Raw genomic sequence first — 27,680 nt, 5'->3', positions numbered from 1 at the left:
CACAGGTTCTTCTTGAAACTCGGCCATGGTTATTCTTCTTCATTGGGCGCCACTATGAGGTTCAATGTTCCGTCTTACTTTCTTTGGGAACATGCAAGGACCTGACTCGGAACAGGGAGCTTACTAAAGCTATGTTCAATAACTGTGGGAAGTAGACAAGATACACAAGAAGGGTATACAAAACCCTTTATTTTTCACTCTTTACAATAATTTCCGTACTTCGGAATACAGAGACTAACTACTTGTGGTCTGAACGTAAGAATAAAAATATAACTAAACTCTAACTTAACTTTGGAATAATAAACGTGGAAGATTGGCCTTATATTAACAGGAAGCCGTATGTAGTACAGAGAACTGTTAACACTACAATACGTTTAAAATTATCACGAGGATTAAACCTCTGGCCTGGAAGGCAACTAGCAACTGAGTAAAACTTCTAAGCTAAGCGGCCTGCTTCGACTAACTCCTTCCTCTCTCTCGCTTGGCAAAAAGCCACAACTTAAGTACTTGGCGTTCGTCAGACAAATTTTGCATAAATAAGTTAACGCTTTTAATTCTGGCCGGAAGTAGAAAATAAGAAGTGATAGTAAAGATTTAAAATAAAATAAACGTTAGTAAAACTTAAGATCCTTACAAGTATATTATTTTTTTAGCATTCTAATTCACAAATTAAGCAGGTGAAACAAATCTTAATCTTCCAAAATAACTAGCCGTTTACTTAAAATTTCTAATTACTTCTTACTATAAATATTATTAACTAGTCCACCATGGAATTAGGGAAGAGAGAGAAAATAATTCTTAAAAAAATTTCACTCGCGGGTGTGAAAGATAATTTTTTCGCATTAAAAGATCTTTGGTGTCCAATCCAATATTCTGAAAAAAGAGTGAAAACCATTTTTTCTGGCAAAAACACTTTCGGAAGTGCCCACATTCACTTTCGGAAGTACATCAAGAACTACAGGTGCAGGATAGGATACTGAAGACAAATACTTCTATCTAGAATACTTCAATAACTAACCGCTTTGAGAAAGCCAATTCTAAAATGCGTCTAGGCCAGGAAGCGCCGGATACCAAGGACAAAAACTTCTATCTGGAACGCTTTAATAAGCCAGGCACCGCTTTGAGAATGTCTGTTTATCGTGTTTGGAAGAGATTATGAAGAAAAGGCGAAGAAGAGAAATCAATGCTAAATTTTTAGGTAAAGAGCTCTTGACATTGCACAAAAAAATTACTCTTTAACCCATGGCAAAGATAACGCACGTCCCCAAACTGCTGGCACAGGCAGCCTGTAGCAGGGCTAAGGCTTCACAATCTCCTTTTGTCTTTCTAACTTCACCTCATGAAACTCAAATCAGTCTGTCTTCAACACTCGTACAAGTTCCGAAAAAAACTAGGCCCAAAAATTTGCACATAAAATTAAACTTAACCAACCTGAGAATTTCTCTTTTTATTTTGCATAAAAACTTCACCTCCTCAATGAATCGAAGCAGAGATGTTGTACAAAGACCTTTTGATCAACTGAAAACAGTGGGTAACAAAGAGGTGTGAGAAACCAAAATTCGATCCCCAACTAACAAGTGGAAAAACAGATAAGAATCAAAGCTGCCACTTAGAATGAATTTGCAGAAGCCCTCGTCTGAAAGAAACTCATTTATTCAACACTTGCAGCATTCCAAAAGAAAGTGATTGCAAGACGTCAATTAAAACTTCCTTTTACCACCCAGTAAACAAAACCCCTCAGCATACAGTATACTGCCTTCTGTTATCATAAAAGCTATGGGGAAAGAAGTCATTTCCATCCAGAATGTTCAAAAGAAAGGCTTCTTGCCTGCCTTTATTAGAAAATCGAACCGTTGAAAAATACATAGCTAAAGATTTTAATAGTTACAAATATATATATTCCATTATGCTCCTCACAATTTCAATATAAATAAAAATACCTGATTATTGATTAATTAAATAACATAAGCACAATTAAACAAAAGGCTATAGAATCTAAAGTGATATAATTAATATTATCCAGGCTGTATTATGACTGGAGGAGAACTCATGCAACATAGAAACATCCAGTGGTTCATTGGTATTTATGGGAAGGAAGAATTCTTAATTAACCTGTTTTTTTAAGTATTTAATTCCCTGTTAATCACTTTCGATATTATAGAATTTATAACATTCTACTTAAAATTCAATTTTATGCTGATAATCAGAGCAGGGATTTACACTCAGTTCTATATTACAGTCCCTGCATTCATAACAGCTCATTTACTTTTTGGAGGATTGTTGTGGGAGTAAACAAACAAAACAACACCATTGTACTTTCTCAGAACTGTTATTTGAACAAAGTACTTCCTGTCTATTTTTAAAAGCAGTTAAATTTAGATTCCCCCCCCCCCACCGCAAAACCAATATTTCGCCAATTTTCATTTTGGGCAGCAGGAAATTTCCATTAATTCCTTTTTTTCCTCATTGCATTTCCACAATTATTTGTTCCAATTCACAATTGTTTGTTATTCGTCTGCTTATGATGGAAACATGAAAAAACAAGCTATATATATACACTCATCATCAAAATTAAAGGATAATGACTGAAATAAAATATATCTGATACTAATTCATGGTCAAGGGAAGGCAAGTTGCGTGTTCCTTCCTCTCTCCAGATCAAATCTCTAGAATCACTGTTCAGACTATATCTGGATTCGTCAGTAAACAATATTCGGGCCCAGATGTAATTCAAGTTCCTGTGGCAGCCTGAAGATCTAAAACCAAATCTTTTGTAGTCGTTTTCTGGTTTCTTCCAGCTGACAATGATGGAAAACTGTCTTCTGATGCAGTTGTTGCTCTTGGTTGCTCTTGACCAGGTTGTCTATCAACTGATCAAGTGCTTAAAAAGTAGCTGAAAACTCTTGATATGACATTTTGAAGGATATTCAAATCTTGGAAAACTTCCATTTGTGTTTGAATTCCCTCAATGCTATCACTTATTTGCTACTTTTGTCATTCCCTTAAATGATGCCTTTGAATCATAACTGCTGAGTACTGATCAATGTAAGCAGACCAAAATAACACTTTTTAAATAATCACCAAATTTGCATATTTCTGGCACTAATTTATGTGTGGAAGCGCAATTTTGTGTTCAGTTGTATTTAGTTAGCATAAATAATTACAGCATTGGGCATTTTGTGCAACTTTAATTTAGTGAGCTTATTTTTCTGTTATTATCCTTTAATTTTGATGATCTGGGTAAATAGTACCTTTTATCAGAGAATTCTTCAAGTAGATTATTCATATAATTTGTTAAAAGATTTTTGATGCTTTGAGGTTGTAATGCTCAAAACAGAAACATTTCACACATATATTTCTTGATTAGAAACTGGACTGCAGATCCAGGTACCAAATGCTCTAAGGGAGGAAAAAAAAAAACTCTCATAATATCTATCAATAAATATCATGTGCACATTTAAAGGAACACCCAGCACTCTTATCAAAAAAAAAAAAAAAATCCTGTAACATTTATATGAATAAATAGCATGTACATTTAAAGAGCTGTCAGGAAGCATGCATGTTGAAACATGCCTTTTGCCGTATGTTTGTATAGTTAAAATCCAAGTGTGTGTGAATCATCTTTGTCTCCTATCAAGTAGAAAATACATGTAAAAGGTCAATTTACATATACAGTCAAAAGTCGTTAATCCGGACTCGTCGGGACTACGACGATTCCGGATTATCGATTTTTCCGGATTATAGATCATCAGTGTTGGGAATGGCATCACTAAGCCAACGAATCAAAAGCCAGATAGAGACTGACGTCATGGGACGCCAGAGGAAAACGAACAGTTCCGGTTTAGTTAGCTAAGGACGATGTGTGCATGATGTGATTAGATAGATATTTTAGCTAGATAAATATTTTTTATTTTTTTAACTTGTCTTTATGTGTAAATAAATCTTTTTGCTTAAGTTTAAAGAAAGTGCTCCATTTATGACAAGATAGCTGTTAATTCATCGGGTAGATGACTTAAGAATCCCTTCTGAGCTAGCCATTGTTCGAACGTAACGCCTTACGTAACATATCATTGTGGCGCCAAGACGTGGGGAACGATAACAGCTAAAATAAATTGAAAATGGAGCTTACACAGCTGAAAACCAAAAGAAAATGTCTAAGCTCTTCCTTTACCACATGTGCAAACAAAATTGATACAGAACTGAAATCAGATATTCCTGATTTGAAGCTACTTTCGATTCTGGAACAACAGCTTAGAGACAAGTTTAATCGACTTGAAATTTGCCAAAAGGAAGTAACGTCGCTAATTCTACAATCTAAAGAAGCTGAAAAGCTATATGAAGAAGATTTTATTTCGTCTGAGCCTTATAGAGATAAATATTTTGAACTGTGTTCTCAAATCGAAAAGCTGTTGAAGAATCCTTTACCTACTGAATTACCAGAGAAGCGCAAATTTAAACTGCCGAAGATCGAACTAAAGAAATTCAACGGCGAAGCAAAAGAATTTTTGACGTTTTGGAGCCAGTTTTCGAAGATCCATGAAGATCCGACGATTCCAGATGAAGATAAATTCCAGTACCTCCTGCAAGCAGTTGTTCCTCAGTCCAAAGCCGCACGGGTAGTGGAGAGCTTTCCAGCAACGGCGTCAAATTACCCGAAAGCAATCGTCCAGCTTCGAGAGAGGTTTGGAAGAGAAGACTTACTTGTACAGATATACGTCAGAGATCTTCTGAGCATGGTTATGCGTAATGCAAGCGGTGGACGTGTGAAGACGGATCTTCCCACTCTCTATGATGATTTAGAAACCAAGATTAGAGCTTTAGAAAGTCTTGGAGGAATGCAAGAGAAGTATGGTGATTTCTTAACGTCTTTAGTTGAATCCTGCCTGCCCGAAGAAGTATTAATTGCTTGGGAGAGAAACAGAAATTTAAAAGAAGCACCTCAGCCTGAGGACCGATGCCTTGAAAATTTGATGAATTTTCTGAAACAAGAAGTGAAAGGAGAAGAGATGGTCGTGTTAGCCTGCACTGGGTTTGGTTCTAATCATATTTCTAAGAAAAAGGATACACTAAATAAAAATTCAGATTCCGCCACCGCAGCTGCGTTAGTAAGTACATCAAATTCTGAGAGCCCAGGTAAGCGCAATTTTAACTGTCTCTTTTGTGAAAAACGGCACCAACTAAAGAATGTTTTTCTGCTAGAAATATGACATTAAAAGCTAAGAAAAATATATTAATTAAAAAAGGGGCCTCTTTTGGATGTTTCAGATTTGGACACACTTTTAAAACATGTCGAGTAAAATTATTAATGAACTGAAAGATAGAGGCGTCAGTTTGTCTGATTTGGGTTCTTCTGATCGTGAGATTGATCTGCTTTTGGGAGCGGATATTGTGGGCGCTTTATTTACTAATAAATCTGTTCGGTTGGAGACAGGGTTATTTTTGATTGACACTTGTTTGGGACATGTGTTAACTGGGAAGCATGAGTCATTTGGAGATAGCAATGATGATACTGTTTTGAATGCAATTTCGTTGTATGTTAGTAATTATTCGATAAAAGATTTGTGGTCTTTAGAATCCATAGGTATTTCAGATCCCATTGAAAATAATAGAAAGAATTTAGAACATTCTAGAGTTTTGGAAGAGTTTAAAAATAATGTGAAAATTCTTTCAGACGGTAGATATTACCTTTTAAATCTGATGTGGCCGATTTGCCGACAAATAAAGATTTAACTTGGAAGCGGCATAAAAGGATGTGCCAGCGAGCACAAGATAAAGCATTTGTAGAAGAATATACTACGATTTTCCGGGAATGGGAGAAATTGAATATAATTGAAAAGGTAACTGATAATGCTGAGACGGGACATTTTTTACCTCATCGGCCAGTAATTAAGGATAGTACCACTACAAAAATCAGACCTGCCTTTGACGCCCGAGAAAGCGGTAAATGCTCTTTGAATGACCTTTTGTATAAGGGTCCGAACTTACTAGAAATAATTCCAGAGATACTTGATAGGTTTCGAATTCATCCAATAGGATTATCTTCAGATATTGAGAAAGCATTTCTGATGCTAAGTATAGCCCCTCAACATAGAGATTTCTTGCGGTTTTTTTATCCGTCCGAGATTGAACAGATTGTTTACCGACATCGCAGAGTAGTATTTGGGTTAAAGTCGAGTCCATTTTTATTGGCAGCCTCAATTACACATTTATTAGATAATGTACCATCTGAATTTGATGCTATAGCACAAAAACTGAAACATTCTTTTTACGTAGATAATTGTGTTTCTGGTGTTGCAAATATTGAGGAGCAGGAAGATTTTATTGTAAATGCAAAAGATATTTTGTCACGGGGTTGCTTTAATTTAAGAAACTGGGAGAGTAATGTAAAATGTAAGTATGTTTCTAATAGTACTGGTGTCACGAAAGTATTGGGAATTTTGTGGGATCTTGATAAGGACACTCTTAAGTGTAATTTAAACTTTAATCTTGTAAGTGAAGATCAGAATTTTACTAAGAGAATCATTTTAGCTACAGTTCAGAAAATATTTGATCCAATAGGTTTGTTGAGTCCTGCAATCTTACCACCTAAGCTTTTACTGCAGGAAACGTGGAATTTAAATTTAAAGTGGGATACTCCCTTACCAGATAGTATTCAAATGTCTTTTAAAAGATGGTTTAGAGAAATAGATGCATTAAGAGATATCGAAATCTCATGTTATGTTGAAATAAATGATTCCACTGAGATGCATGTTTTCGTAGACGCGTGCAAAGAGGCATATGCCACCTGTATTTTTTTTAGAACGAGAACCTCTCAAGGGGTAAAAATTTACTTTGTTAGAGCAAAAACCAGAGTTGCACCTTTGAAGAAAGTAACAATCCCTAGGTTAGAGTTAATGGCTTGCTGCATTGGTGCCAGGTTGGCATATTCAGTGAAGCAGGCTTTAAATGCCTATGAGATTAAAACAATATTTTGGAGCGACTCTAGGGTAGCTTTATACTGGTTAAAAGAACGTGGTGATTGGACAGTTTTTGTCTCGAACAGAGTAAAAGAAATAAATAATCTGTTTCCTAATAATGAATGGCGACATGTGCCAGGGAAAATGAATCCCGCTGATCTGATTTCGCGAGGGTGTTCCCCTAAGAAATTGTTAGAATCCTGCTGGTGGAAAGGCCCGGCATGGTTGTTGCAAGCAAGAGACAACTGGCCTGACACCGAAATATTGATAACAGAAACACCCGAAATAACACTTGAAAGGAGAAAGGTTAGGTTATGTAATATTAATTTGTTGGAAGAGAGAGTGCCGTGGTATGCCATTAAATTCTCAAATTTCCATTCAATAGTTAGAATGGTTGCATGGATATTGAGATTTATCAGTAATGTAAGATCGCGTCATGATACTAGACAAGGGGTAGAACTGTTAAGATGCCACTTAGACTGAACTTGATAGACTTGAATGTTTTGAGTAGCTATCCAGCAACTCAAAGGGGGGAGGATGTTGGGAATGGCATCACTAAGCCAACGAATCAAAAGCCAGATAGAGACTGACGTCATGGGACGCCAGAGGAAAACGAACAGTTCTGGTTTAGTTAGCTAAGGACGATGTTTGCATGATGTGATTAGATAGATATTTTAGCTAGATAAATATTTTTTATTCTTTTAACTTGTCTTTATGTGTAAATAAATCTTTTTGCTTAAGTTTAAAGAAAGTGCTCCATTTATGACAAGATAGCTGTTAATTCATCGGGTAGATGACTTACGAATCCCTTCTGAGCTAGCCATTGTTCGAACGTAACGCCTTACGTAACATATCAATCAGTTTAAATCTCGTAAGATGGCATGCAGAAATTCTAAAATTAAAAATATGAAACCGTAATTTATGAAATAAAGAACAATTATGATCTAAAGGATATCAAAATTTGCAAAAAGAAAAAGCTTAATATTTATTTGTTTACTTTATTAAACATTTCTTTCAATGTAAGTTGTTTAAATTTTGCTTCGTTTCATGTGATAATACTTTCTCTTTAATTCTATTGAACAGACATAATTTCTTGTTTTACAAAGTTCCGCTGTTCAAGTCCTATAATTGCTGTGTCGAGAACACCGACTAATTTGTCAATCGAAATTTTTTCGTTTTCAATAACCTCTGTCACTTTTCTTCGCTATCGGAAGCGAATTATAATGACGAGGAACTTGTTTTAAATCATATCAAAGAGGGAGCATATCGAGATGAAATACTACATTTGGTAAGGAATTATAAGCCAAATAAAATAAAAACATCTGCGCTGAAGATAAGGATAGTGCTGACAGATCAACTTCCAATTCATTACGCGGCGTTCCCCCGCCGAGCAGCGTGAAATTGATAAACAGATTTCGGATTTCAAAACATACTTTTGCTTTAGATCCTTTACATATTAACAAATATATATCGGAAAAATTCTATTTGATATAATCGAAAGTTTAAACTTACTTTTATAAAATTGCTCTTACAGTCTGCAAAAAATAATAAGCCGGAACCAATTCGAAAATTAAGGAACAATGCAATCGTCAACATTAACTGAAATAGATAATTATATAATTTTAGCTTATACGTCCATTATACATAAAACGCGCACGCGAAAACGTATTCTGCACTTGCGCACACTCACATGCGCAGTCGTAAAAGGTCTTACTCGCACGCCTAAACGCCTGTGCGCATGTGTCAACGCGGCGCATGCGCAGAAAGTTTTTAGTTTTGAGGTCCGGATTATAGATCATTCCGAATTATGGGTGTCTGAATTAACGACTTTTGACTGTATCTCAGTTTCTATAGACATATGTCGCCATCTTGTACTAAAAATATTAGTTTCTAAAACAATTCAAAACTCTATCATGAATGTGTGGCCTCCAGGGATTAACGAGAAAATTCTGTCACACTGGTATGCCAGCTGGGAAGTAAACATCCTTTGTGCTGGCATGTATGCGTGATCATTGATTGGAGAGATATAATCAGGAGTAAACTCTGTCTTTGAAAAATGGGCATATGTGCAGTGATGATTCATAGCAGTAGCCGAAAAATACCAACTGAGTCTGAAGGTGGAAAAATTAAATAAACTCTGTATAATTCATTTTAATGATTATATAGGCCTTCTCTCTATGTACCTAGTACACGAACATGAAATTATTGCAAGACTGATATTTCGTTGAAAATTTCATCATTTGATTTGATAAAAATTTTCTGAAATAACTGAAGTGAAAAAATGGAAAGACGTATTTCTTCAATAAATATCTTATTATTTTCATTAAACTAAAGTTTTAAAATGGTAGAAGGCTAGATTATGTTAAGTTATTTTTTAAATTATTATTAAGGATTTTGTATATATGTAAATAATTTTAGTGAAATTATATGTGATACTGTAGTATCTTTTGTACAATGTAACATGAAATGCTTGAAAAAGGGAAGCTCTGCTGGAAAAATATAGTTACCCTGGTAAGTCTGTCCATTTCACTAAATTGGCGAGATGCCGCTGGGCTGGCGACGGTTTGTGCAACTAATTTTCGTTGCCAAATTTAGCAAAAAGTGCCTCAAAATCATCAAACATGTCGCCCATTTGGCAACATTTTGGTCTGGCCCCTGTATAACTGTAATCGATCCCTATATATAACTGTAACTATATCTGGACCTTATATGTAGCTTTAACCATATACAGTTATCATTACTGAAAGGTATATATGCATTTCAGTAATTTTGGGGAATGGAGGTACTAGAGATTTCTTGGCAGCTAGGGAAAAAAGTATATGCCTGGTATAAAGTATATGAGAGAGCATCAGTTTTCAGTTTTTAATGCAAAGCTGACTTCAGAGTATTGAGAGATCTCCGTGAAAGTTTCTTTTTTTAGGTGTGTTTTGCAATGCATTATGTTAAGTTCTTAGTAGTCTGAAGTATAACTACTGATAGTGCTCTGTGATACTAAGCAGAGCTGTATGAGTACTTTTGTGGAAAGTTTCAGAACTGTAAAATGTATCTTTTGGGAAAATAAATGTTATCAAACTATCATCAGTTCTGTGTGCATTCAATCCATTACGAACCCGTATGCACACAATATTATTATAGCTGAATTCATCTTAGCTGTTATATTTTAATAAGTTATAAAATTACTCTTTTATGCTATGCTGAATGCAAATATTTACAGTTATATTTATTTTAATGTTACACATTTTAAAAGCAATATTTTTTAATAATTGATTGTGTGATTTTTCATTTTCAGGAGTTCAGTGAACATATATATACAGTACAAGGGGCCATTCAGGAAATAAAGGACAAGGCAACTTTACAAAGGCTTCAATTTTTACCATATACATTACAGATTAAAAGTCCGTCTCCCGATGCTTGCAAATTTGGTAATTATGTGGCATGAATATAATATATATATCACTTTTAATAATTATGTTGCATAAGTGTGAATCCTTAAATTATAGTTTGAGTAAAATTTGAAAAAATGTATCGTTGCAAATAAATTTGAATGCAAACACATTTCAAAATAATTAAATGATCTAAAAGCAATCAGTCAGTGTAATTAAGTAATATGTTAGTCAAAGTTATTCATTATTTTTTCCAGAGCTGTACTAAAAATATTCAATATTTAGGGAGAAAATGGGGATGAAAGGGGAAAAAATGTCTGAAAATCCTTTTAATTCTCTTTCCTCACCAGTGTCTTTTGTCCCATATCCTAAGTACTGTATCCCTCTTTCCTAAGAATCTTTTGTCCTGTATGATTTGATTTCTTTAATGTTCCGAATAACATTGAGAAAATAATACACATAGTTGAGTTTTGTGTAGATAATATTCTGCAGAACTTTATTATTGTTAGAAGCAGTAGGAAGTGTTCAGCATGTACATAAAAAAAATTTGAGTTTCTTATATTTTCTAAACTATGTAGTGAGACACATCTATGTAGAATATCCTGGAATAGTCAATTTACAGTATTAATAATAAATTATCCAATTAAAGGAATAAATAAATTATAAAAATAATAAAAAATAAATGAATTAAATATAAAGTTATACTAATAATAAATTAATCAATAAAAACAAATAATAGTAAAAAATCCTATTACAAAAATTTTTAATTTTATATACTTTTTTTTAAATTTATTGTTGTTATTACTATTTTGCTATTAAAAAATCGGCTGGAAATTTTTGAAAACAGAAGTATATACAAATAATATTTTTGTTGTTTGTAATTCGGACGCGAATGAACTTTGAATTTTGTTATGAAATCCAGCCATAACGCAGTAAACTGTAACTGGTATGTTTATTTGACATTAAGTTTTAATAAAAGCATTAATGCCCTGAATATCAAGTTGAATTTTTTGCTTTATGTATATGTTGTTGCTGAAAGTACTAAGAAGTTTCGCCGAAGAACTGCTAAAAGTAATGTGAAAAAAAACATAACTCTCATGACAGAAAATTATGTTTTAAACTATTTATCAGAATATGAGTACTAATTAATAATTGAAGGTAAGTCTTTATTGTCTATTTTCTTTTGGAAGTACTGCATACTAAAAATGACTGATTATTGAGCATTGAGTCTGATAACAGAAAAATGTATAAAAGCTATCCGCTGTGGGGAGAGATGCCTATGTAAGACGTTGCTAAGAAAAAAATGGCTCATATTTATGTTTGATAGGAAATTCATATAAATCTTCATGCAACCAGCCCATTTCATTGCTGGGAATTAACTAATATTTCTCACCTTCTAACATTTGATCATTGATCAAAGTAAACATCGATGTGATAGTGAATGTCTATGTTTCCGTAAAATCTAGTAAAATGACAGCATATTCCCACTTCTCATTTTTCTCGTATATAGCTATGTTTATCATTGTAGTGGTGTGTAAAATTGACACCTTTTATTAATATTCATATTTTGAACAAACATATTATTTGATATATTTTTATTTCAGCACTTGAATATTCAAAAAAGACTGGAGATTATTCTAGTCTCTCTGCTACTGATCTTCAAATTATAGCTTTGTGTTATCAATTAGAAAAGGAATTTGTTGGGACTGATCACATAAATAAAGAACCAACCTGCAAGGTAAAGTTAATCACTCCTTTAGTTTCATTATTACTTTTATTTTTTGCATTAAAAAAAAGGCTAATAAATACAATAATACTTAGTACTTGGGGATTATCTTGTACCTTCCAATATGTCATCCAAACTACCAATTATGACTTCCCACTCTGGAATCTTCAGAAATAATTCACATTTTGTTTAATATTTGGGGTTTTAAAAAATGTCAATGACAGAAAGGAATCTTGAATGAAAAAAAGTTTAACAAGTACTGCACTAACTTTTTGAGAACTTTCATCTTGACAATATTATAAAGATGTTCTGTGCTTAAGCACCTGTGCCTTCTCTAGGATTCGTACCTAACCTAAAGGCTGTGGCTGTTTGCTCTCCTAGTAGCAGGACAGCAGTATGAGATATGTAAAATTTTTTATTTGATATAAAAATGATTAAGAATAACTGTATTAGCAGTATTATAAGTTGGCTTTGCTTTTGTTTCATTGTTTTATATTTAGTGTTTTATTCTGTAATTTCTAATTTATTCTAATAAATATTTGGATTTGAATGTCATTTAGAAGTAATTATTCCAACTTAAATTTTTAAATCATCTCATACTAGAAGCATGCAGAGTAAGGAAATAATTTCTAAAAAGAGCAAGAAAATATCCATAAATATTAATTGACTTGCCAACATTCTGTTTATTTAATTGAGTGAAAAACAAATAAAATTAGTGAAATTAATGTTGTTAAATTAAATTAGTGTGGGTTACTCAATATGTTAGCAGTGTTAAATGAATTAAAAAAAAGTCTTCTAGATAATTTTAGATTTTCTACTTACATGGTGCTTTTTATCTTCTATGTAAAAAAAATGACTTATTTGATTTGTTATTGTGTAACATCAACCAAATAAATAATATTAACTTTCCTGCCACATGAAAATAAAATGACAGTTTATCTGAATGAATCAATTTGACTTTTTTTTTTTTTTTTTTTGACTTTGCATTTAAAATATCCAAAAGCTCTAAGCTCTTTGTCTTTAGCTAAATGTAAATAATGCACATTATATATTCTATAACCCTTTTTTTTTTTTTTTTACTCTGCTTTTCTGATTGCATCTGCTGTTGCTCCATTTATTGATCTGAGACTTAATTTTTATAAATTTAAAAGATAGAATAAGAAAGTCAAAGAATATTGTATTGAAAGGTTTGTAATTACATTACAATTAAATGCATTTTACTTATTTCAGGTAGGTTTTTACTGCATATATTAAGATATTCATAATGTACTGCAAGAAACCTTTTTTCAAATTACAAGTTTCTCTTTTCATGATTTGTATTTCATTTTTTACAATTGTTTCTGTATTCTTTATTGCTTGCATACTTCTACTAAATTTCATGATTTGTTTTACAAATTCTTTTAAAAAAAGACATCACTTAAAAAAATTTTGCTTTTATGAAAAAGAATTTGCGTGCATAAAAACAGCAAAAGCATGTGTTTATTAGTCATGTCTAATCTGCCCTCAGTATACATAACTATCTAGGATTTTCGGTCATCTGCTTCTTAATCTGATCTTGTAAAGTACAGTTGAAGAAATTACTGATGTTTTCTTTTTAGGCATATAAGAATTTTCATAAATTCCCAAGAGTTTACCCAAGAGATGGAAGCCGAGGGGATAATATTATCACAGTTAGATGCCTGAATAATGTTTCTCATCCCAGTATTTTGTAGTTAAGATCACAGCAATTCTTTAGCAACAAAATTTGGATTTATGAGAAAAGTGCATATAAAAAAAAGTAGGAAGAGGAGAGGGAAGAAACTATGTTGAATAAGTTAACAGTTAAACATGAATAGCATAGCAATAAATGAAATGAAGATTTAACTATTTTTGTAGATAAAGACACATGGTGTTGCCATGATAAGCTATATAGTACAGAACATACTTGCAAGCGCAAAATGTAATTGGAACATGTATATAAAAGGAGGGACTAAAAAGGAATTTCAGAACTATAAAAAATTTGAAAAGGAATAGTAAAAAAATGAGAAAATATTTAAGATTAAATAAAATGAAAATTTAGTAAAGTAAGAAAAACTTATTTAAAAATAAGGTTTGAATCATTGTGCAAGGAATTAGGTGATGCGAAGTAGTAAAGCTGTCAGAGAGTTGCCATAATTTCCGACCATTGATACGAGACGTTAAAGTGCTAAATAAATAAAACATGTCAAAAGCAAGTAGGTAATGGTTTGTTTTACTCTGATTAAAAAAAAAAAAAAAAAAAAAAAAAAAAATCAGTGAACCAGTCTAATAAAAAGAAAACCTAGAATAATAAGAAAGACACAAAGGTAATCCTTTTTTCTCCAATCATATTTTAAAGTTGATTTTATTTTCTTAATTATATCATTTTCTTTCATGTGGTTAAGAAATTGGGAGCAAGTCCTTTTAAAAATATAAAGACAAATCAAAATTGCTTCAGTTATCTTTTTTGACAGCTTATTTCTTTCATCCAACCACTGAGTTCACATTAAGGAAAACATTCTCTCAACATTTGCACACAAGAATGGCAAATATGCATTTGCATAGCATTATTAGACATGACTTCTGTTCACCATATTTTGTATCTGCTAAAATCTTGAGCCATTTCTCCCATGATCAGTTTCATAGTTGCTTTGCAGTTTTGGTTGGTTTATTTTTTTTTTAAGTAATCTTCTAGACATACAAATTAATTGAATATAATTTTAGTGTTCTAATATCGATGTTTCTTGCATGTAAATATGCAGTAGTATATTTTGTTTCTTTCCATTTAGGAACTTGGTTGAGAGTCATCCAGTCGAAATTGTTTTTGTGAAATGATTGTGGCCATTTCTCAACATATTTTGAAGCACTATTAAAGAAATCAGTGCCTTGTTTTTCGAAAGTTTCCACTTTGGTGTTTCGGGATTGAGCTTTTTTTTTTTTTTTTTTTTTTTTTTTTTTTTTTTTTTTTTTTTTCTCTTTGTCACCATTCCAATAAAATTTTTTCAATTTTTTGCTTTCGATCATATTTTGTTTTTTCTCTTGTAGTACAGACTTTACTTCATGTCTGTGATATTTGACTTTTTTAAATTAGAGATTCAAATGTATTAAGAAGACGTATTGTGAGTCGAGAGAGAAAATAAAATTTTGAGCAATTAAGGGGCATGAAATAAGTGTAGTTTTATGTGCTTTTTTCAGTTTAGAAATAATTTTTTTTATCTAGGTTTCCAGGCAAGTTTTGGATTGGGTATAACATCAAGATATTGACTGATTTAGCCCATAGGACAGCAGTTCTCAACTCTTTGATTAACTTGTACCATCTAAACAAAAATTGAAAAAACTTTAGTACCACAACTAAATTTTACAATCATTCTTTTTCAATTTCTGAATAGAAATATTAAAAAAATATATATACGTATTTCGTCATTTTAACAACCTACTGAATATTTGCATTTATAATTTGGGGCTGTTTAAGAGAGATGAATTTCTGTATGTCTGGCCTTATTTCACTTAGCTTTAACTGTAAATTAGGATCTGTTATTTTAATTTTGTTCTGTATTTATTTTTCAAATATAACATGGAAGAAAATCCTTGTTCATACAAATAAGTTGTGCAAAAAGGCAATAACAATTTTAATAGCTTTATTTGAAATAAATGCCTTTAAAATCTCTCCCTCCCCATCGCCAACTGTTAACAAATGTGTTATTTTTGAAATCTTCAGTTAGAGTTTGATCACCGAAAAGGTTTATCAGTTGTTCTTTTTCTTCACGAGATAAAATTTCAGATACATTTGAACAAAATGGACATCTAATCCAATTTTCTTTTTCATAATCCTCGGCAAAATGTATTTTGAAATTATGTTCAGTTAGAAAACTTTCTAAAAGTGGTAAAGAGCTTAAAATATTATTATCCAATTCTTTGATTTTTCTTTATCATTACTTTTATTTTACCTCTAATGGTACACAAATTAACATTTTGTCCTTGTAATCCTAAATTCAATTAACATTCAAAAAATATCAGCTAAATATGCTAAACATGTCAACCATAATTCACTAAATAAACAATTTTGCAATTGAAATTTTGACTCCCGAAGGAAATTTTGAATTTCTAATCTTCTAAGTTTGAAAACACGATTTAAAACTTTGCCTCTAAATAACCACCTCACTTCAGAATGTAATAAAAGCATTTCATGTTCACTGCCCATCTCTTGGCATACAATTATAAATATTCTTGAATTTAAAGCTCGGCTTTTAATAAAATTAACAATTTTCACAGCTTGATTCAAAACCATTTTCAGATTTTTGGGGATTGTTATGGCTACTAAAGCTTCACAATGAATGGGAGCAGTGAGTAAATTTAGCTTCAGGTGTGACTTTCATTATTTGAGAAATAACACCGGAATGTTTTCCTGTTTAGGGCCGAGCTCTGTCACTCATTCTCAGACATGAAATTGTAAATTACTTGTAATTTTTATTATTAAAATATTGAAAATTTCATTTGCAGTTGCTCTATCGTGAGGAGATTAAAAAAATAAATACTCTTTGGCAGTTCATTCATCTTCTTCAAAACGTATGTAAACTAATAATTGAACAAAGTTCGTTATATGAGTACTTTCATCCAGTTGTGATGCGAAATACTCATTTTGTTTTATTTTTTAAATAAGTGTCTTTTTTATGGAATTTGTCATTTAATGAATTCGCCGACTAACTGTATCATTTGATAACAGTATATTATTAAGTTCATTGGCTGCCTTTCTTGTTAAATGATGTTAAAAGGATATCTTTATCAGCTGGTAATATGAGATTTTCTCCAATAGTGTGAGCCTGTCCAGTCTTCACAATTCTTAATCTTACTAGATAACTAGTTTCCAAAGCTTTTTTACTTGAATCAACAAAACCCTTCATCACTTGTTTACTAATTTTGAGCTCCGATGATTTCCTTTTAAAATATTCTTTATGATATCCTTTAAATAGGCATACATAGATTCAAGATGTCCTTTGACAAATGATGGTTTCATACTTTGATTGGATAATAGTTCATCTCTAACAGCATGTTGAGGTTGAGGGTCCATTTCAAGTAAACCCAAATGATAAATAACTTTCATTATTTTTTCTATAAACAATTTTAATTTTATTTTCAATATTCTAAGTGCTAGTAGAATGTCCTGGATCCATCACCCGTGAGTAATCATTTTTTCGCTTAGTCAAGCCTAGCCATTTTTCCATTTTAAAAATCTAGGTTTGTTTTATTATTTTTTCACAAATATTTAAATATACAATATATTACGAGTTCTTCAAAAACAAACAACTATTATTCTCAATTCGCGTAGAAAAGTAAGAAATACAAAGCAACAAGAAAATAAATACCTAATGTTAGAGACAACAGATCGATGTAAAAAAATTATTCTAATTTTAAATAGAGCAATTTGAGCCTGGAAATGATGGCGACAAAGTATAGACAGGCTAATAAATCAACTCTAATGAGATATTGTTATCTTTTTATAGAAACTTTTTATTTCCTATTAAATACAACATCCAATTCTATAACTCCTTTTTAAAACATTATTTATGACAAATTTGGTTATGTCTATGGCTAAAAGAATATTCGTGAAAATAAAAACGGATTGTTTTGCTTGTTGGAGTATTTAATTTTTTAATTTAGTAGTTAAAAGTACTTTCTTTCTTTACGTACCACCTATTTTTCTCATGCGTACCAACGGCTCAAAACCACAGCCATAGGATAATTATTACATATATTTAGATATAAATATTTTCAGGAATATTGGAAATGTGAGGTGTATTGTTTGCAAACATGTCATTTACACGTTTGTATATTGTTACTTTACATATCAGAAAATGCAAATGAACACCCCTGTGGATTGTGGACTTGAAATTTCTGATGTGTAAAGTATTTGATTGCTGTCAAGAAATGATGAAATGTTTTCTCGCATGATGATTAAAATTGATAAAAAATGAGTTGCTTGTTTTTTATTAATTCAGTTTTTACTATAGTTAGTCTTTTCTTCAAATACTCTTTAATGAATATTTAATTAATTAAAAAAATAAAATCACCTTTGACTTGTGTTGCAGTGCTCTCAGTACTCTATACCAGATATTTGATTTCTTCCACATTTTTTTTTTCCCCCCATTCTTTTGTACAAGATATTTTGGTTCAGTAGTAAAACCAACCAAAATCTGCAACATCTTTCTGATATCAAAAGTTTGATATTAATAAGACAGTGAAACTTCTGAACTTCAAAAATTATTTTAGACATGAAATTTATAATCCTCAATAATGTACTATTGTTAAAAAGTATGTTGTTGTACACACAATGTTGTGTAATTTAAGTAGATTTATTTCCAAATTTCATAGGAGTTACATTTTCATATTTGTAGTAATGACAGTAGTTTCTTATTTGTTTTATGTATTGAATTTTTATTGAACTATAATTTGCTGATAATTATTTTTATTATGCCATAGGTTACAGGGAAATCACCTTTTGGTAATAACCAGTTAAGTGGATTTTATTATCCTCGGGTAAGCATTTTAAAGGTTTTCTGTCTAAATTAACACTGATAGAACAACATAAGATAGGTCGAGCATCAGAATTTTAAAAATGATAGTGATTTTTGTTTTATTCTGTTTGACATGCAAGTTAAATATGAAAAATAAGTTGAAATAGCATTTAACTAACTATACCCAAGCTTATATTTTTTATCCATTGTTTGATTTCTTTGTTGTAAACATTTTTCTACTTCAACTGTTGTCATAGTCTGCCATGGTCTTAACTGCAAGTCTGTCTAGTTTAATGGACAGAAAGACTTAACTATTGTAACATTTGTTTTTGAAGCAACATTTATTTCAATTCTTTCTTCTGAGCTTATATTATACACCGAAGAGCCAAAACATTATGACCACCTACTCAATAATGCAGTGCATGACCTTTGGCTTGTCAAACAGCTGCAACTTGCCTTGGCATGGATGCCACAAGTTCTTGGTAGGTGACTGGAGACAGGTTGTACCAAATGTCTAAGCAGCAGTCATGCAAAGTTGAGATATTCTGACATGGTGGTGTTTGAGCTCTGAGCTGCTACACCATGACATCCCAAATATGCTGTATTGGGGACATTATTTGGAATTCATCCTTTTGCTCCTTGAACCATTCCAACACAGTTTGAACCTTGTGACATGGTGTGTTATCCTGCTGGAAGATTCCATTTCCAGTTGGAAAGACAGACATCATGTAAGAGTGCAACTTATCCACAGTTATATTCAGACAGTTTGCAGTTTTCATTGTCTGTTCTACTGCACTCCCTAGACGTTGTCCATGGACACATTCAAAAATTTTCACTTAAGAAGTCAAAGGAGCACCCAATTCTACAGTAGAGCCAAACAAAAATTTTATAATCTCAGTAAACTACATTTTAAATCAAACAAAATAACATAAAAAAGAAAATTCATCTTATGCATCTAAGCACTACACAAAGCAAATATCCACTTAACTTATTTAAAAATTTCTGAGTCCTTCAGTGTGTGACACACAAAACTCCTTAACAGCATCCAAAAACTTCCTAAAAATTATCTGAACTAGAATCCGTATAACGGCGGCACCATATAAATTCACAAAAATAAGAGTAAAAAATACCCTCTGTAGTGCCGGCATCCTCCGACGTTCAACCATACGCTTTTCCTTCCTACAAACAGGACACTATAATGGTTAATAACCCCCTTTCACTTCAAATCTTACAGAAACTTGAAATTAATCTTACCACATTCAGCCATTTTATCATCTAAACCACAAAACAATGTATTTCCTAACCAACACACACCACAAGTCCTTACAAATCTTTTTCCCGTCATTCAAAATTTACGGCAATCGCGTAACCAATTATGTTATAATAGGGTCTCCATAACATTCAACTACTCAGGTTACCATGAATGAAATAACAACTTGGCGATAAATGAAACAACAACTTCGCAATAATACAAGGGGCACCCTTCAATCTACTCTAACCACAGAGGATGACTGTTGCTCATTTTCCAGGCTGAATTGTGTTTTATTGGCAGGATGAACATTCTTAAATATATTATAGATTTGCATATAGCCCTTAGAATCTCTAAACTTAGTATCTGATGAAAACCTGTGGTATTATCCAGAAAAATAATAAAATGCCAGCAGAACCATGTAACTAGTTTACCTGAAATAAAAGATCTGCTGTTGGAAGGGAGAATGAAAATTGATGTTATTTACATCTCTGTACACCATGCAAGACAGCTACAATATGCAAGCTATGTGTAAGATATGTAACAGTTAAAGCTGGTACAAATGTTCTGGCTTGTTAAGGAATTATACTGTATTGTATGAAATTTCAGGAGGGGTAATTGTTTTGTCTGCTAATATGCAAAGTTGTCAAACTTCCCAAAAACTACCATGAAACTTTCAGGGGGTGATCATGAATGTTAATAAAACAACAAAAAGTGTGACATTTTATAATAGCCCAAAGTCTCCAAAACAATGCACGGAATGTGGCTGACACAGCCACAGAGCTGTATACAATTTGTATCTGATTTACAAGGTCATGGTATGTATGATAAAGGTATATTCTTGGCAGGTGGTATGCATGTCTTACCACCTGCCAGGAATGCACAGTCATTATTGTTGGAATAGTGTGATATAGAACATGGGCATGTTTGACTACTAGTAAGTAATGTTGTATATCACTAATAATACCTTGTATGCAGTGGCATGCTATCTGTGGATATAAAGATTAGGCTAATCCCCTAAAATTTTAGTATTAACACTTTTAAGTGTATTTTTTCTTAACATATAAAAGTATTAAAATTAACATAGTTTTACCTCTTTTGAAACCACATGCTATTTAAGTGTAGTTAGGTTTTCATTCAAATGGGAGGAGCTCGAACTGTTTTATCTTTAAGCAAGGAGGCATTTCACCTGTTCCCACAGCTGCCTTAGACATGTTGTTAACTATTGGCAGAAGGTTGTAAAATATTTTTTATTACTTATGACTCTTAAAGTAAATTAATTTTAACTTAGGGCTGTATACTAGTTCATGAAAGTGTTTTGGGAATACATAGAGTTCAAAGTAAAAAATATTCATGCAGTAATTTTGGGTTTAAACTGTGGAGAGGGAAGTGGTATGAAATGCTAGTCCTCATACGATTGATTATTATGGAGTGTGCATAAGCAGTCATTGATGTACTTTTCTGACAATGTGCTTGCTCCTTATTTGTAACTGTCAACCTATGGTCTCAATAGCTTGTCTACTATATTTTTTATAATGATAATATATTTTAAAAGCAATAAGAAATAATTACAAAAGGGGGATGTATTCTATATATTCTTACTTGTACAAATAAGAAACATTATTACCAGGGTCTCCTACTCTGTGACCATTGGTGCCATTATGCCTGCTGATGGTTTTACATGTGCCTGCTGCTGTGACACTTCAATGAAAACTATTTAAGTTTTCAATAACGTATTATATATTTTTGTATAGTTAGTGATTAATTAAAGATATAGAAACATATATGTTTATAATTAGTATATATTTATCATTTTAAATGTACTTTCCATTATGTACTGGTTTGACTAGTATTATCCCAGTTTGAAGGTATGGTATTGGTGCTTTGGCCAGTTAGTAATTTTGCTTCAGTTATTTGTTAAAATTTAAAAACTTACAAACATTAAAAATATTTTTTAATGCCTCCCTCTACTAGTGTACTGTATGCCACTGTTTGTACATGGTTCCATACACAGAGCGTAATTATTTGTTTTGCATTGGGGTGCTAAAGGGGAATCTTCATTTTTTTGTTAGTTATATGCACATATGTTTAATGTACATGTTCCAACGTTATTGTTAGTGTTTTCTATTTCATTGTTTTTATGTGTTTTATTATTTTAATACCAAAATAAGTGATTCGAGTAAAAGACGTGAAACCTATGATTTTAATGCTGACTGGAAAGAATCGTATTATAAAAATCACTGCATTTGTTTGTTGTGCAGCAGCATTGGAGTGCCAAAAAACATAATGTTGAACATCATTTTCTGACAATTGATGCCGCTTTTAATTTAACCATATTAAATAAATCTGAAGAGAGAAAGAATTGGCTAAAATCAAACCTCCCTGCTCAACAATAAGTTTTCACTAAGCCTGTGGTAAAATATAAGAATATGTCACTATTGTTTCTTTCAAAATTTCTCACATGCTCACAAAGAAGAAAAATCTTTCCAGGATGGTGAATTGTTAAAAGAGGTTTTTCTAATCAACATGAAATATCATCTTTTGTCAGCGCCTACCAGCGGCTGAGTGGTAAAGTCCCTGAACAGTGGTAGTTCGTTCCGAGGTTCGAATCCCGCAAACTGGCTGGCTGCATGGGCGTTTTCGTGGTTTTCCCCATGTGTAACATGTATACGAGCCAGTTTCCCTTAGAAAGTCCTCCACGAAGGCATTCCGCCTCCTTAGTCAGATAGCCCTCGTGTGCTTTGCCATAACTCAACACACCAACACCATCTTTTGTCAGCAATACAAGATTTGCAGTTATGTAACACGATCAAAAAAAGAATACATGACATTTTCGAAATCATGATAACTCAGCTAAAGCGTGACTTGGAAATACATAACAGGTTCTCACTACCACAGGTAATATGTCAGACAATGCACTGTTAGCAGTTATGGTGAGAATATTAAGTTGTTTTCCTGAAAAAGAAGACTTGTTGAAAATATTAACGATGAAAGGACAGACAAGAAATGATGATATTTACAACATATGCAAAGTCAATAGACATGCCTCTGCATAAGCTGTTGCCGATAACCACTAGTGGGACACGACCAGTGGTTGGTATTATTAGTGGACTCAATTACTCTCTTTAAGAAACATAAATCATATGAAGATTTGTGTGGTAGAATATTGCCTTTCAGACTCATCATAAAAATAGTTACAAGAATAGTTAATTTATTTGAGCAGCCCCTTTGCAATACTGATTTTTAAGGCCTTACTAGAAAATCCTAACAGTCATGATCTTATTCTGCAAACTAAAGCAAAATGACTAGATAAAGACAGATTTCTTGCAAAATTCATAAATTAATGGGAGAAAATAATAAATTTTCTAATAACAAAAATAAAAACTTTCCTGAACTAATGGACTTTCACTGGTTGGCGGATTAAGGTTTTCTCACAGATGTAATTGAGAAGCTGAATTATTTATACTTAGAACTTCAGGAAAAGGACAAACATGTAGCTTTGATAGGGTCCAATACTTGTATTTAGCTAAATTGTTTTTGTGAATAACACATCTGAAAATGAAGTAACTTGTGCATTTCTCAAATATGAAAGGAGGAAAAAAGAAAAAAAAAAAAAAAAAAGGTGAAGCAGAAACTGACTTGTCCTCATTTGTTATCAGCCTTCAATTGCTTCAAGACCAGTCTGAAAAACAATTTCAACATTTTAATATTATCAAGTCAATGGTCACCTTTTATATCAGTTTTTTGCTTGCCAAGTAAATGTAACCAAAATACTTGCATATTTGTAGAGTTTATTCAGACAAGGATGGAAGAACTAGAGCTGGAAGGTCACCTTTTATATCAGTTTTTTACTTGCCAAGTAAATGTAACCAAAATACTTGCATATTTGTAGAGTTTATTCAGACAAGGATGGAAGAACTAGAACTGGAAATTTTGAATCTTCAAAATGACACTGTCCATTGTATCAGATGAGAACTAAAAGAGCATCATACAAAATCGAAATACAGATCTTGACTTACATATGAACATCTTGATTGCTTAAGAGCAGGAATATCTTGCTGTATTAATAAGAAAACAATGGCCAGTGAAATGTAATGCCAAATATCACACTGACTTTAAGATTTACATTTTTTAGAAAAAATTTTTATATCAATGTATTGTAAAGATTTTTTGAACATTTTTCTGTATTATTTTACACAAGAATACAATCAATAATTTTTATATCTTAAATTTATTTATTTATTTATTTATTTGAATTTTTTAAAAATATTGTTTTTAACGTGCCAACCTGTAGACTAACACTGGAAAAATCAATGTGCTCACTACCATATCTGCTTTCTAGAATGTACTGTAAGGTACAAAAAAGTTGTGGATGTAAGGTACAAAAAAGTTGGGCATTCAAGTTGCATAGTATACAATTTAAAAATTATTGCTTTGCAAACTAAAAATTAATCTGTTTTGCAGGCCCTATGTTCCTTTTGAAATAAAAGTGATTTTAATTAATTATTTAAAATTTTATGACATATGTCAGATTAAAAAGTTATTTATTTATTATGGCATGACTACTGTGATTTTCCTTCTTCATCTAGTTTTCATAAATATATTAGAGCATCATATGTATTATTGCACTTATATTCACATTCAAAATACAATAAATCATGTCATGACAACCACCTTTCCAAATAAGACCCTCTGAAAATGACCTGAGAATATAAATAAACACTAATACTGAATTTTAGTGCTCTGAATTCAGCCAACCATCTCTGGCTGATCATTTTAGAGTAGGTTAAGTAATTTTTCTTACTACCTAGGATTCCTTAATACCTTTGGAGTAAACCATGGCATGTGATTGGTTGTATATTTAACCAAATAGCTTGTGATCATCATGTTATGATACAGTCAAAAGTCGTTAATTTGGACACCCATAATCCGGAATGATCTATAATCCGGACCTCAAAGCTACAAACTTTCTGTGCATGCGTCGCGTTCACACATGCGCGTAAGACCTTTACGGCTGCGAATATGCGTGTGTGCATGCACATTTAATGTATAACGGACGGTATAAGCTAAAATTATCTAATTATCTATTTCAGTTAATGTTGCAGATTGCGTTGTTCCTTAATCTTCGAATTGGATCCGGCTTATTATTTTTTGCAGATTGTTAGAGCAATTTTATAAAAGTAAGCTTGAACTTTCGATTATGTCAAATAGAATTTCCGATCCTGGAGCTCCTAAAGCATCTACCAAGCAAAAGTATGTTTCGATGTCCATCAAAGAAAAAGTGAATTTGCTGCAAAAAATGGATAAAGGCATATCCTTTGTTTCTCTAACCATTCCGAAATCTGTTTATCAATTTCACGCTGCTCTGCGGCGGGGGGTAGGGTGGGGGATGCCCGCGGCGCACGCTATGAATTGGAAGTTGATCTGTCAGCACTATACTTATCTTCAGGGCAGATGTTTTTATTTTATTTGGCTTATAATTCCTTACTAAATGTAGTATTTCATCTCAATGTACTCTCTTTGATATGATTTAAATCAAATTCCTCGTCATTATAATTCGCTTCCGATAGCGAAGAAAGTGACAGAGGTTATTGAAAACGAAAAAATTTCGATTGACAAATTAGTAGGTATTCTCGACACAGCAATTATAGGACTTGTGTATTATCACATAAAAAACAAAGCAACTTGAACAACTTACATTGAAAGAAATGTTTAATAAAGTAAACAAATAAATATTAAGTTTTTTTTTTTTTTTTTTTCAAAATTTTGATACCCTTTAGATCATAATTGTTCTTTATTTCATAAATTACGGTTTCATATTTTTAATTGCATGCCATCTTACCATATTTTACACTGATGATCTATAATCCGGAAAAATCGATAATCCGGAATCGCCGAAGTCCCGACGAGTCCGGATTAATGATTTTTGACTGTATAATACTAGAGAGGTTGATAGCACTGAAGTATCTAGCAGATGACCATTTAATGTGGGTTATACATATATGTTGTTAATTTTTTTAATAATTATGGCTAAATAAACCTTCGATCTAATTCAGCAGAACATTTCATTTCTGAGGATGTGTTGAAACTTTGCTATATTAGTTACATATACTAATATTTTTATAAAGCAACAATATGCTTCTGAAATGATTAATTTAGAAATTTAAACTGTACAGGAAAAATTCTGTGCCCCCCATTAAAAAAGAGTGGCGTGAGAAGAAAAGAAAATTTCTGATGCTTTAAATTAAAATGCCAATCAATGTAGTGTTCTGTACAATGTTCAAACCTTGTTTTCAGTCCTGAATGATGTGCCATTATTGATACTAACTCTCTTGGAGTGAACCCAAAGAATTGAAATTTTTTGACTACTCGGTGCTGATGTTATCAAATGTTCTGATTGCTCAACCATCTCTCTCAGATTTGTTTTTCCATTATTGCTATTTTTGAAAGCATTTGTAAACATAAACATTGATCAGCTGAGTGCATCTTAGTAGTTTAAAATCAAAATGTCAATTTATTTTCATTTCCTTAACTACATATGCAGATTTTTAAACATGATCTTTTTTATGTTTGTAATATTTTTTGTAACCTCAGCTGTTGTCCGGGTCACAATTTTTTAGTGGTAAAAAACGGCAACAACAGCAACAAAAAAAGGAGGAGGGAAGGGAGAAGCAGAAGAGCAACATCGAAGCAATTGGCCTATAATAGATCCTATAGATTGTATTATTCAAAAGTAACATTTTACCTCTTTTTCAAAATAAAAGTTTTGAAACTTAGGGTTCCACTTTAAATTGCTTTACAAATTATTCCTGATTGCAGCTTCAACACAGACTAATGACATTAAACATTTTGATATTTTGTAGAGTTTTCAGATACTAAATTAGTATTTTTGTGTCATTTGTGTCTACTTTCATCAATTTGTAGCAAATATGAAAAAAAGTTTGGCACTATGTAAACATGAACATTATTCAGCTGACTGCATCTTCAGCTCGTACATTCACTTTGCCTGTTCTCAGATGTGCCTATCATAGCTGTCAGCTCTTGCAGTTTTTCATCACATCTCCTGGTCTCCCTTTAAATCATCGAATCTCCTGATTTTTAATTTTTAGCCTGTACTGAGAAAAATGTTTTCCAGCAATAAATGAAATTTATTGAATTAAGGACTTAAATTAGGCAAATTCTGTTTCTTCACCTCTATTGATTTTCAGAGTAATCTTTCATGTTAAACCATATTTTATGTGACCTGTATTTTTTCTTATTACATTTTATTGATTTTTGTATTTTTAAATTTTATTTGACAGTGCATTATTAAGTTTATCCACACAAACGCTATATGCATTAATTATTAATTTAATTTTCATCATATTTAAAGGATTCAGGATTTTCTTGATATAAAAGTGTAAAAAAATTGCTAAGTGAAATTAACTAAAGAATGTAAAATTTAGAACATCCAATTAAATGCTAATATATTTCACATCTGAATTAAATTATATACAATTCAATAACTTGAACCATGTATTGTTAAGTGAATTAAAGTTAGTTTGGAGCTCCTTTGAAATGTCATCATGATGCAGTATGAACCTCCTGATTTTAAAGATTTCAAGGTTGGCAGCTATGTGTTATGTTGCATTTGTTTTAATTAGTATAGGATGTTTCATATTGAATGGGACAAAAAGAAAGCATGCCTGTGAACACTGTAATTATTTATTTTGATAAATCAAATTTAAAGTGAAACTATAGTTATCTAAGCTTCTATAGATGTCTATGTGTGGCCTTTCAGTGACATGGCAAATATCTATGTGGTATTCCTGTTCCTTCCACACACATAGAATATGCTTTATTAATTATTCGAGCACT

At 32.0% G+C, this 27,680-nt stretch overlaps 1 protein-coding gene across 1 annotated transcript in view; it reads left to right on the top strand.

Annotated features, from left to right (window-relative positions):
* Positions 1-27,680, top strand: part of LOC118184610 (RNA-binding protein NOB1) — a 58,521-nt gene that overhangs the window by 14,747 nt on the left and 16,094 nt on the right. Inside the window, exons 2-4 of the mRNA XM_035354316.2 lie at positions 10,246-10,378; positions 11,944-12,077; positions 18,540-18,596. Coding sequence (XP_035210207.1) covers positions 10,246-10,378; positions 11,944-12,077; positions 18,540-18,596 — 324 coding nt within the window. The remainder of the gene's footprint in view (positions 1-10,245; positions 10,379-11,943; positions 12,078-18,539; positions 18,597-27,680) is intronic.

Source organism: Stegodyphus dumicola, chromosome 1 (genome assembly GCF_044657685.1).
Source record: "Stegodyphus dumicola isolate Sdum_Otavi_A_Nest chromosome 1, ASM4465768v1".
Classification (NCBI taxonomy): Eukaryota; Metazoa; Arthropoda; class Arachnida; order Araneae; family Eresidae; genus Stegodyphus; species Stegodyphus dumicola.
This window is presented reverse-complemented; position numbering and strand designations above follow the sequence as displayed.